This window comes from Phacochoerus africanus, chromosome 4 (assembly GCF_016906955.1).
Source record: "Phacochoerus africanus isolate WHEZ1 chromosome 4, ROS_Pafr_v1, whole genome shotgun sequence".
Lineage (NCBI taxonomy): Eukaryota > Metazoa > Chordata > Mammalia > Artiodactyla > Suidae > Phacochoerus > Phacochoerus africanus.
The window spans coordinates 64,088,536-64,102,265 of NC_062547.1; the positions used below are offsets into that span (position 1 = coordinate 64,088,536).

The window sequence follows — 13,730 nt, forward strand, 5'->3', positions numbered from 1 at the left end:
AGGCACCATTTTTGTGGGACAATTTCACCCCAAACTGCCCTTACCTGCAAGTACTTCCCTTCCTCCAGACTCTTTAGTCAAGTCTCTCTTTATACTTATTTTATTTTATTACATTCTTCCAATCAAAGAATTATGATTTTTAAAGATGAGTTTGCAATTTACCATTTAATTCTTGTATGAATGTGCATGTGTATGTATGTATGTATTTACAGGGTTGCATGAGAATTTACACATTTTGAGGGGTCAAATCCATCAGTTGGTCATATTTTGTCCTCTTCTAATTGCTTCGAAAACATAGAAAACTATTCTGCATCCTTAGTAGTAATAAAATGCCCTTTGCCTGATTTGTCATCTTATTTCACATTTTTACTTCCTGCTACATTTTGCCTTTTCTGAGTACATCTGTTTTTTAAATGGCAATCATTTGCTGCCATCTTGTGGAACACATAGTTTTTCATTCAACTTGGTATTGCACATGTGTTTTTCGTAAGTATGTTTGAATCTGTTTTTGTTTGCATAGGCAGAAATTATAATTTTAGATATTGCTTCCTGAACTAATTTTTAAGAATCACGTCCTATTTTTTTTTTAGGTTTTTGTCCATTTCATTTATATTTAAAACTGGTTCTAATGTGATTATTGTTATTTTACATTTTTTTCTTTTAAAAGTTCATTTACTGTTTTATTCACAAAATGTAAATAAAGTTGTTTTGAACTCACTACATTTAATCTGGTTTGTACTTCCCCTGCTATTCTTTTTATTTTATAAATCCCATTTTCGAATTTTTTTTTCTATGTAAATACACAGCTTTATGAGACCATGAGACTGAAACAAACAGGTGAGATCCCGGCCCATTTGAATCTAACATTTTAATGGAGAAAGAAGATTAAGATAAATGCATATATGACAAAATATCCAGTTATAAATTCAATGAAGGAAGATACAAGTTTTGTGGCATGTGTAGGATTTTAGAGTCTACTGGGAGGCCATTGCTTATGGGACAGGAATCAAAAACAGAAGTATAGTGTGACCAATGCATTTAACCAAAACAAACCAAACCAAACAAAAACAAAAACTCCATAGACAAAAAAAATAACAAGGAAAAATGCCACAGAAGAAAAGTGATAAAAGGGCCAAACTTGTTACTGGAATCTGGATTCTTGTTCACAGAGCCAAAGAATGAAATTTGTGAACACACACAGGCATCAAGCAAGCAATAAGTCTTTATTACAGGAAAGTAAATAGCTCCCAGCACAGACACTGGGAGGGGGAGGAAGAGTCTCCCTCTCTATCGTCCTACAGAGGTTTTTATTTCTTAAGGTTTGGGGTACAAACATGGGGTCCTGCTATCATTTCTTCTCCCTCTTGGCCTTGCCCAGCACCTATATCAGGCCTTGTCCAATAGGAACTTCAGAGTTGGGGTATGCTCCATAAGTTATATGGTCCTTTTGATCTTCTTTCCCCTAGACTTAGAGTCACCACTCTTTACATTCTTTTGCTAACCATCAAATGTATAGGTCAGGGGATAATTCCCACCTTCATGTAAAATAAATATATTTTCAATAGTTTATCTTCAAGCAAGATCTGTTTGACTTGATTAGTTTTTACAAATCTGAAACCAAGGACATTAGGGAATATAATGAAGCCCATGTTCCTACACTAACTACCTGAATTATTATTCTGCCTCAACCACACCCACCAGTGGACCACCTAAAAGCAAATATGGTCAAATATATAGGAATAAATATGGAATAAAAATTTAGTCAGGGGTCTGATGTGGAGAGTGTAATGAGGCAAGGGCAGGAATGTAAGTGCAATTGGCCTGTGGTCCCTTGAGGCTAAGGTCACTTTAACCTGACTCTTTTGTTTAGATTGCTTCTCCATCAGCAGGAAATACCCATTTTAAAAAAATATTCTTGAGTTTACTACAATGAATAAGAATTTTTTTTTTGCCTGTGTCCCGGGCAATACATGTCTTTTACATGTGATAGAACATGGGTGCACTGGCAAGCAAAAAATACACACATATGCATGTGCACATACACAAACACACACAAAGATAAACAAATAGAACCAAAAAGCACTTACTATGCATGATGCACTCTGATACTTTCATTTGTGCTTTATTTATTCTATTCTATTTTATTTTTACAAACCAAATTCCCTGATCCTCTAATAGGTCTTGATTATGGAATATGGAAAAAATACCTCCAGCCTGTTTTCCATACCTATGTTAGTATTTCCCTGCTTCATTTTTTTCTTTCATCATGAGTAATTTCTGTGAGAACACATTCCTTCATCCCTTCATGCAATATGTATTTATTTTGATACTGTTTCAACTAAACGAAGTCTGAGTGGGTTGGGGAGTGTGTATAATATTGATACATGTCTCAAAGCACTCACAGTCTAGCAGAGAATAAAAGAAATTGAATTAAATTAAAATTACAGAGTTCCCGTCGTGGCGCAGTGGTTAACGAATCCGACTAGGAACTATGAGGTTGCGGGTTCAGTCCCTGCCCTTGCTCAGTGGGTTAACGATCCGGCGTTGCCGTGAGCTGTGGTGTAGGTTGCAGACGCGGCTCGGATCCTGCATTGCTGTGGCTCTGGCATAGGCCGGTGGCTACAGCTCCGATTCAACCCCTAGCCTGTGAACCTCCATATGCCATGGGAGCGGCCCAAAGAAATAGCAAAAAGACAAAAAAAAATTAAAATTACACAGTGATAGAACTATATCTAAATTATTGTAAAAGAAAATATTCTTTTTCTGTGGGAAGGTCAAGAGGAAGGTTCATGAAGGAGATAATATAAGCAGTCTGAAAAATAAGATGGGGTTTTGAAGGTAGAGAAGGGTAAAAATTCCAAATAGACCAGTGGTTGACTCTGCAAGCAGAGTGAAGCAGGTGTATATACACTCTGAGTCTTGTGGCTGAGGTATCAAATGAAGCCAAAACTCAAGGTCAATAGTTAGTGATTGCTGTGAACAAGGGCAGCATAATGGTAAGGTTTGTGGTTCAATCAGTTAAAATCAAGCCTGGGTTCAAAGCTTTGGAATTTGGAGCTCGTTGGCCAGTGGGGAGATCACTAAGTCAGGGAGTTGGACGACCTGCTTTATACTATATAAATATTTCTCTGGGTCGATATGAATATTGGCAAGAGTGGTGCCAGGTATCATAGATGTGAAAGAAGACAAGAAACTAAAATAAAGCTGTGGAAATGGGGACCAAGAGATGGGAGAGCAGTGGAGACATTTGAGAGGAAGGAGGAAAAACATCAGTCAAAGCTCATTGCAAGTGGTAACTATATATTTACTAACAGGAAGGAACTATGCTAAGCTTTTTACATTTAATGACTACATCAACCACTTTAGGAGGATGAATAGAGCTACCCCACCTATTTGGGTGAGGATATTAACATTTTGAAATGTCCCATTTGTTCTCCCAATTCAAACAGCAAGTATGTGCTGGTCCAAAATTCAAAACCAGACTTTCAGACTACCAAAGTTTTGTATCTTATATCTAAACAATGTATCCTTTATCAAATCAATTGTATATCTCCCATTTTATTGAATTTTGTGTATTTCCCTTTTGTGGATTGTTGATTTATTTTCCTTGCCCATGTTCCTAGTGGGAAGTTCAGTTAGCTTGATAATATGTAAATATGTACATACGATAATGTAAATATGTCCTTCCTATCTCTTTTTGGATATAGTGCTTTTTGTTGCTTTACTACTCTGGGCAACATGGGGATATAACTAGGGTTGAAAAATTGCCAGAATGTAGGAAGATTTAGCCTCATCACAAATTCTAGGGATCAGCTGAGTTTATGAGCTCATTTTTTATCCCCAAATAGTCTTTTTTCCTCTTGTTGCCAGAACTCACTGGTGAAGAACTGAAATGCAGAGACATCTTTGGGTGAAGGAGAAAACAGTTTATTGCTTTGCCAAGCCAAGGGGGAACACAGCAAGCTAATGACTTAAAGACTGTGCCCCCCTCAGGAGGATTGGTAGGTGGTTTTATAGTTTGGGGAGTGAAAAAATAGGGCCTCAGATAAGGATCAGGTTAGAGGCAATCTTCCATTGTTTTCAAAGCTGGCATTCAGTGATCTGAAGGTCTTCTCTCCAGAATGAAGAAGGCTTCATTAACATCTTCCAATTATTGGGGGTTTTAGTTCTGCAAAGATACTATTTCCTATATTCCTTGGGGAGGGACCAGGAACCCTGCTCCTAGGCTGCACTAGTGTCTCCTGACTGCTCCTTCCTTGTCTCTGCAACCACTCCCTTTTCTGATTAGCAACTGTTTGAACCTGCCCTTTGGAATTTAGGGAAGGTCAAGGAGGCTGAGTTTTATTGCCTAAAACCAAGAAATGGGGGACACAGAAAGACTTGTGTGCACAGGGGTGCCACAGGGCCCTCCTTGGTTTCACTCTCAGATTTTAATTGATACTAATTTTTCTTTTAATGCTGGACACAGAATGGTCATATTAAGATAGAGCCACACATTTACATCTCCATAGGAGACAACAGCTGGAGTTTAGGTACTGTTTCTACATTTTTTTATGGGAATGATAATCTAATGGTAAATCTGTCTTGTATCTGTGTTTTCATAATTATTGTGAATGAGAGTGAGAAGAGTCTGGTAGTGAAAGGCCAGTGGAAAGAAAATCCCTCTCTTGGAAGAGGCGACTCCCCAAATCACTCACGAGAAGCGGTCTTGATGCAAACAGCAAGAGGATTTTTATTCCAAGCACGCTGGGGCCCACAGTCGTACACCATGCAGGGGTAGAGGACTGCGGCCCCGAGTGCGGAGTCAGGATAGTTTTTATGGGATTCACAACAAAGCCTGGGGTTCACAGCAAAGCCCGCGCTTCACAAACCAATCATTTCAAAATATCACAAACCAATCATTTTAAAACTTCGCGAACCTGTGCTTCGTGGACCAATTAGTTTTAATTTGTTCTGGAGTTACGTGTTTGGGCTGGTACCTGGGAGGGGGAGACATATTGTCGCCAAGATATGTTTACCAGGATTTTCAACATCTTATGGCACAGCCGATCTTACTGGGGTCAGTTTAGCGATTAACTTCCCCTCCTTTCATCTTATGCAAGCAGCTTTATAGAAGCCAAACAAGCAGTTAGGGACCCTTCTCCCTGTTATCTCAAGCAGTTTCAAGAAGTTTCATGCCTAGAGGCATGTACTCAGGGGCCTGTTTTCTCTTCTTTTTTTCCTCCACATAGTTTTGTACAGAACAGAAAGAAAGCCCTAAAACAGCAAGAAGTATGGTCTTTTACCTATAGGGAACAGGGTCTGGAATTCGAGGGCATTTAGAGCTTTTTATTAACTTTCTGGGTTCTGGGAGGGTTAGGTCGCATTTTTATCCTTTCAGTAGTAGCATTGCTCCAGGAGGCCATAGCGTGTGTGTGTGTGTGTGTGTGTGTGTGTGTGTGTGTGTGTCTGTCTGTCTGTCTGTGTGTGTCTGTGTATTATGAGAAATGAGAAGTTCTCAAGGCAAGGAAGAGGAAACTGAGCCCATATTCTCCAATATGAGACCCTTAAAATACATGTGCCAGAATATTAATCAACAAATAATGAAGGGACCCATTTCTATTCACAGGACTTATTTTTTAAATTTTATTTTAAAAATATTTTTTTCTTAGAGCATAGTTGATTTACAGTTTGTGTTAATTTCTTCTTCTTCTTCTTTTTTTTTTTGGTCTTTTTGTTTTCCATTTCTTGGGCCACTCCCATGGCATATGGAGGTTCCCAGGCTAGGGGTGGAATTGGAGCTGTAGCCGCCAGCCTACACCAGAGACACAGCAACATGGGATCTGAGCTGCGTATGCAACCTACACCACAGCTCACGGCAATGCCAGATCCTTAACCCACTGAAAAAGACCAGGGATAGAACCTGCAACCTCATGGTTCCTAGTCGGATTCGTTAACCACTGAGCCACAACGGGAACTCCTCATGTTAATTTCTTCTGTATAGCATAGTGACCCAGTCATTTATACACACACACACACACACACACACACACACACACACACTCCCTTTCTTATAGTATCTTCCATCATGGTCTATCCTAAGACCCTGGATATAGTTCCCTGTGATAGACTGTAGGATCTCATTGTTACAGCATTTCTTGGAGACAAAATTGATAAACTTTATCAGACATGGGAACTAGGGACTTCTGTGACTTGAAGTTTCAGCTGTGGCAAAGAGGCCACCTCATTTCTCCAAATTCTCTGACACCATCTATCATCATTCTCCCTCTTGTACTTTCCCCTGGACACAGTGGCTTACTTTCCAGCCTCAATTTTCTGATGTGAGCACCTTTTCAGAATATTTTTCCTGGTGTTCTTTCTACCCAGCCTGTACTTCCCCCAGATAGACTCATGTCTCCTATTCTCTATTCCATGCAGTCTGTGTTCAAATGTTTTTCAGTCTAGCAAATCATGCATTTTAAAATACTAGACCTGGAGTTCCCATCATGGCACGGTGGAAAAAATCCTACTGGAACCATGAGGTTGCAGGTTCAATCCCTGGCCTCACTCAGTAGGTTAAGGATCTGGCATTGTCATGGGCTGTGGTGTAGGTTACAGACATGGCTCAGATCTGGTGTTGCTATGGCTGTGGCATAGGCTGGCAGCTGTAGCTCTGATTCTATCCCTAGCCTGGGAAACTCCAAACCTCCATGTGCCATGGGAGTGGCCCTAAAAAAAAAAAAAAAAAAGATTAGATCTGCTAACTCTGTGCTTCATTCCATGTTTTTCTCATAGCATCATTACCATATAATAATTTATGTGTTTTTTTTACTTGCTGATATTCTTTCTCCATCATTGAAATATATAGACTATTGTCTATTAGCACTCTCTACTCTTTGTCAAGAAGTTGCTCATTCCTCAATTTGATTCCCAAATGCATGACAAAATTCCTTATTAAAAGTGTAGAATGCATGACAATGCAGGGGAAAATCTGAATGTAGGATAGACATTCCTATTCAGAGATGTTTCAGGGGATCACTTGAAAGGGAAATTTCCATAAAAAATTTTTGAAGTATTTGAATGCAAAATAAAAATTGTAGATTTTCAGCAATTTTGCAATGCTATTTTTTTGGCCAACCCCACAGCATGTGGTAGTTCCTGGACAAGGGATCAAGCCTGCACCACAGCAGAGACCTGGGCTGCTGCAGTGAAAATGCCATATCCTTTACCTACTGCATCACAGGGGAACTCCATGCAATGCCAATTTTTAAGAAACTGGTCATGTTATTTTTTCTGTTTCCTGGTAGTTACCTCTACCACATGAAGCCAGAGAATGATACACAAATTTCAGAATTTTATCTTCTGGGATTATCAAAGGAACCAGAATTACAGCCTCTCATATTTTGGTTTTTCCTCTTCATGTACCTGATCACTGTGTTTGGAAACCTGCTCATCATGCTGGCTGTCAGCCTAGACTCCCAACTCCAAACACCCATGTACTTCTTCCTCTCTAACTTGTCCTTTGTGGACATCTGTTTTACCTCCACCACCATCCCAAAGATGCTACAGAACATCTGGACGCAGAGCAAAGTTATCACCTATGAAGGTTGCATCATCCAAATGTATTTTTTCATACTCTTTGCAACATTGGACATGCTCCTCCTGACTGTGATGGCCTATGACCGCTTTGTGGCCATCTGCCACCCCCTACACTACACAGTCATCATGAAACCCTTGCTCTGTGGACTGCTGGTTCTGGCATCCTGGATCATGACTGCCCTGAATTCCTTGTTACAAAGCATAATGGTGTCATGGCTGTCCTTCTGTACAGACTTGGAAATCCCCCACTTTTTCTGTGAAATTAATCAGGTGGTCCAACTTGCCTGTTCTGACACCTCTCTTAATGACACAGTGATGTATTTTGCAGCTGGGGTGTATGCTGGAGCTTCCCTCACTGGAATTCTTTACTCATATTCTAAGATAGTTTCCTCCATACGAAGAATCTCATCAGTGCAGGGAAAGTATAAAGCATTTTCCACCTGTGCATCTCACCTCTCAGTTGTCTCCTTATTTTATTGCACAGTCTTAGGTGTATACCTTAGTGTTTCTGCTACCCACAGCTCACACTCAAGTGCAGTTGCCTCGGTGATGTACACAGTGGTCACACCCATGCTGAACCCCTTCATCTACAGCCTGAGGAACAAAGATATAAAGAGGGCTCTGAGAAGAATCACTGGGACGGCAGCTATGTAAGTGCCCATTGTCCTGGGGCTGAAAATATACTCACGACATTAGGGCTCAAAGCCTCAGGGCTAGAACTTGCTATACTTTAACCAGATTGTTGACATAGAACTTGTTAATTCTCTTTATTTCCTGGAATTCCCATTTTCTTGGATTAAACTCCTCCACTCAATTTAAGGAACTCACTTTATTAAGCTTTTGTTCTGCCTGATATAGAGACAGTTTTTCCCTTTGTGCATATTCATATATTCCCAAAGTTTTTCCAAACTTGGTTCAGAAATATTTGAAAATGTCCCTAATTTACATTGGACAACTGGAATTTCTTAAAATAATGTTACCAAATGACAAACCCCAAGACAAGGAGTTTTACCCTAATTTTTCTGCAGGGATGATCATTAGGTGTTTTATTCATATGGAGGGGAAAACTCTACTTGACAACTAAGGACACCTATATAATTTCATTGTAGAGGAAATATGAAGTTCAGATTTTACTTTTGTCCATCACTTCTTTCATTATTACCTTAACTTCTTTTCTTCACAGTGAAGACCATAACATTGTTCTATTTAATACTCAGCCTGTTGATATTAATGCTGTTGTTTAGGAATGTCTGACACACTCACCTGTCCTGTGTTATTTGTGACAAGATCTCACAGGCATTTTCTTGACCAAGTCTCTGCTGTGGCTGGATTGGCCCTGTGGTTCTTATTAGGAATGCATTATGCATCTCGGCAATATTTATTGGTAAACATTAAATGAATAAATTCACAAGTCCTAGAGGATATACCAAATGCAGGGCCATGCAGGTAGGTCTCTGATAGAAAGAGATGGAGAGAAAAAGAGAGCAGCAACTAGGAGCTCTGCCTATATTTTGCTGTGCATGTTGGTGGCTAGGATTCTGCTGGTTCATTCTAAATGACAAACCTCATGACAAGGAGTTTTACCCTAATTTTTCTGAATGAATGATCATTAGCTATTTTACTCCTATGGGGAGAAGGGACTATACTTGAAAACTAAGGCCATTTATGGAGTTTCATTGCTGAGGAAATACAAAATTCAGATGTTACTTTCATCCATCACTTCTTTCATTATTACATTTACCTCTGTTCTTCACAGTGAAGACAGTAGCATTGCTCCATTTAATTCTCAGCCTGTTGATACTAATGCTGTTGGCTAGGAATGTCTGACACACTCACCTGGGCCTGTGTTACTTTTGACAAGGTCTCACAGATATTTTCTTGACCAAGTCTATGCTTGGCTGAATTGGTCCTGTGGTTCTTCTTAGGAATGCATGATGCATCTCATCAGTATTTATTGGTAAATGTCAAAAACATAAATTCACAAGTCCTAGAGGATACACCATATGCCCAAGGGCCATACAAGTAGGTCTCTGACAGAGAGAGAGAGAGTGATGGATAGAGAAAAAGAGAAGACCAACTAGGCCCTGTCTTTATTGTGTTGTGCAGGTGAGGTGGCTAGGATACTTCCAGTTCACTCCCTCCACCTTTTTAAAATCTTTTTAGGGCTGCATCCATGGCATATGGAATTTCCAAGGCTAGGGGTTGAATCAGAGATATAGCTGCCAGCCTATGCCATAGCCACAGCAATGCCAGATCCAAGCCAAGTCTGACCTACACTGCAGCTCATGGCAATGCCAGATCCTTAACCCACTGAGCAATTCTTGGATTAAACACACATCCTCATGGATATTACTTGGGTTCATTACCACTGAGCCACAACGGGAACACCTAGTTCACTCTTTATTCCTGAATTTAAAACACTATATCCCATCTCTTGGCTTAGAACATTGATGGAAGAAAGTATGAAAAAAAAAGGGAAAAAAAGGATATATATGCATGAATGGGTCACTTTGCTGTACAGCAGAAATTGAAGTAACATTTTATATCAAGTATACTTTAATACAAACAATTAAAAAACAAAACATTAGCATGGAATTAGGTTATGGTAAGGGGAAAGTAGGTTCATACATGTGGCCAGGTATCCATGTACTCAAGGCTTTCTAAAAGGAGAACTTCATGGGTGGGAGTGCCCTTAGTGTTTATATAGTATCTGTGTGATACAACTGATAATTTGGTTATTTGACAAGGTTATGTTTAAAAGGGATGCTTCAGAAACCAAAAGCAAATTTCAGGCACTTAACATTACAATCAAAATGCTTAATGCCAGATACTTACACTGCAAACATGTTACTGTGTTTTCTAACTGTTCTTCTCATTTTATTGGTTTTATGTGACTATTCCCCACTGTGTCCAGAATGCCTGCCATAGTCACTGGAACAATCTAATTATCACACATGTATCTCTCAGTGAAGTCTACATGGAAAGGCAAATTTGGAATAAGTTGACCTAATATGATCTTAGTGTCAGAAAAGACCATAAATATGAAGAAGCAAAATGTAGAATCTCATATTTTGTTACTATGCAAGATATTTAGTTTTCATGCTATACACATATTTATTAAAGTATGGGAGATCAGTGCCCACAAGTGAGGGTTTTATTCATTGAGATGAAGACTATTTACTCTATTTTATATTTTATTACTGAGTTATCTTCCTGTTTCTGCTTGAAAACCTCTAATGCTCCCTACTAATATGACTCTTTCTACTGTTCTCCAAAAAATCTCCCCTTTCCTAATATATATAATAAATTCAAAGTGGTGGTGAATGAACAATGTCAATTCATCAGTTTTGCATCTCCTACATGTTCAGGAATCACTTCATACTTGGTGATCAGAGGATGTTTGACCAACAGAGCCTGACATCCTGCCCAGGCATGTGATGCAGGGTCACCAGTTCTTCTGCACAAACATGCATGTCCATCCACCTCTCCCACCTAGAAGGGAACCTCCAGGGAGTCACTTATTACAATAGTTATCTGAAATAAACTCGATAACAAAATGATCATGAATGTTCTCTTCAAATATCAGAACAAATGACCAAAATGAAGAGGTGCAGGTTGTTATCATTGCCCTCAGTTCCGTTCATTTTGGTTATTTTATCAGCTATTGCTGCATAACTACTCATTTTATGGCAAATTGGAGTCCATAGTACACTTACTCTCAAATGAAATTATATCCTGGTGAGCTGTACTGATTTCTATTGTCCTCCTCATGAGTGTGTAGTCAGCTGTCGGTCTCTATGTTGTGTGTCTTCTCCATAATGTTGGGTAAGGCTGTAGTAGTTTTCTGTCTTAAATAAATTTATGGTCATTTCTATAACTATGTACATCTTCCACTTGCAGAAGAAATGAGTTTATTATATGAATGTCTTAAATTTAATTTCTCTGTTCCTACATCTCTAAATAACACTTGCCTTTCTGCCCAGGAAGCCATTTAGAAGATATTTCCTCTGCCTAAGTTAAGTGAGAATCAGTTACCTATGTTCTAGCTTCTACCCTTCAGCTATGCACCATTAGGTTTTTTCCCATTTAATTATCTGAGTATAATTACATGCAATAAACTCTATATTTAAAGTGTACAATTTGATACAATAATGGAGCTATAGAAAAACTAAAATAGTACAGTACATAATTCAATTTGTGTAGAATTTGACACTGCACATAACTTTAAATGCTTTGTATATAACTGAAAATTTTAAGTTTTCTTAGGCTTAGTTTCCTTATTTCTGAAGGTAATGTGGGGTTAATGAGAACTTCATGGGGATGCTGTAAGACATAAATGAAATGCATGGAAATTCATTTCTCAGGCAAAACTAAACATTTTGTGTATGTTTAAGTCAAAAGAAAACAGTTTGTGTATATTTATGTGTGTACTTATATACATTTTTCTTTCAAATAAGCACAGTCATAAATATATATGTACACACAGAGATATCTTTTATGTTGAAAGGAAACTTAAGATATATTTGGAGGCAATAGAAAATAAAACTAAGCAAAATTTCATTTAACATGAAATAAATGAATATAGAAATATAGACACAAAAATGTAAAATACATTAAATACATTTAAAATGAAATAAATGAATATAGAAATATAGACACAAAAATGTAAAATACATTTAAATGTAAATGCATTAAAATAAATAGAAAATAAAAATAAACAAATTTCATTTAAAATGAAATAAATTAATATAGAAATATAGACACAAAAATGTAAAATACATTAAATGTAAAATACCTCAATTTTGATCATGAATTACTTTTCCTTCCTTAATGACACAGAAATGTCATAGTCAGGTGACACATTTATGCAAAGAGGAAATTACTGTATCAGCTAATGGGGTGGAATATCTTCAAATTGAAGTCTTTTTTTCCTATTTACTATGGGTTTTCAACATAAAATTCTCTTAAGGTCCGCTAATGAATGAATTGAGAGGTTTAAACTCAATTTTTGCAAACAAATTTCATTGAATAAATATCTTACTACATTCCTATGGATATTGTGAAATATTCCCACACACTCTTTGCTTACAATAAGCAAATATATGCTCTTCCATTTCCAGAAGCTTGAAATAAATAACTCTCATCAAGCTGATATCAAATATTGGGGTAACAGCTCAAGACAGTGTCATAGGAAGATCCTGAACTCACTTTGACCATGGACACACTAAATCTACCATTACATAGGGATCAATTTCCTCTGAAAAAGACCTGAAACCTAGATAAATATCTCCTCCACAACAAAGGGATGACAGAACCACAGAAGATGGTAGGAGAGGCAGAAAAATGGTCTCTCCAAAAAACCCACCCCTGGCATTGGTCATCCACTAGTGGGCAGGATCTCACATTTACAGAGATTTATTCTAAGTGACAAAAGGTCTACACTTTACACCAGGCATGCAAACCCTTGGGACCTGCAAAAGAGAGACAAGTCACCAAAGTATATGGATTTGAAAATCTATGGGACTTATATCCAGGAGAGCCCAAGTCCATGGGAAGGGGAAAGCCTGCTCTTAGAGAGCTCATGCACAGACTGACTCCCAGGACCCAGCACAAAGCATCAGTTTGTAAAGTGCTGATTCCATACATAAAGGAGATCCATTAGTTAAAGCATCTTCTGGGGGTTCAGGCACATGTTAAGATTTTCTCTGGGGACAGGGACACTGATAGGCACCATTTTGTGCCCTCAATCCACCTTGCCCTATCACTGCCACTGGCAGATGCCATTATTGCCCTTCCACTACCGTTCTAAGCTCACAGGAATGCCACACCCCATGGTTCTCCTTGGCCTTGTGGAGCCAGTAGGCTTTCCTTGAACTTGCATATTTCCACGAAACACAAAAACTGGAGACCTTGGCCCAAACCCACACTATTTAGGGATGCAAAATGGTTAAACATCCTCAAATCAGTCAATGTGATGCACCAAATTAACACAATGAGGGATAATATCTAAGACCATTTGAATTCATACAGAAGAGTCATTTGACAAAATTCAACATTTGTTTAAGATAAGTGGGTATAAAGGAAATGTACTGCCACATAATAAAGGCTATATAGGACAAGGCCATGGATGACATCATTCTCAATTTTGAAGA

The 13,730-nt window shown here is 38.4% G+C and overlaps 1 protein-coding gene across 1 annotated transcript; it reads left to right on the forward strand.

The window, feature by feature from the left end:
• The first annotated feature begins 7,269 nt into the window (after window positions 1-7,269).
• Window positions 7,270-8,232, forward strand: LOC125125567 (olfactory receptor 7A17-like). Its single transcript, XM_047776777.1, has one exon. The coding sequence runs from the start codon at window positions 7,300-7,302 to the stop codon at window positions 8,230-8,232; it is 933 nt and encodes a 310-aa protein (XP_047632733.1). The 5' UTR covers window positions 7,270-7,299.
• The last annotated feature ends 5,498 nt before the right edge of the window (window positions 8,233-13,730 follow it).

Excerpts from the sequence above, each read along its gene's own strand:
- LOC125125567 (XM_047776777.1), top strand. The coding sequence starts at position 7,300 with ATGAAGCCAGAGAATGATACACAAATTTCAGAATTTTATCTTCTGGGA.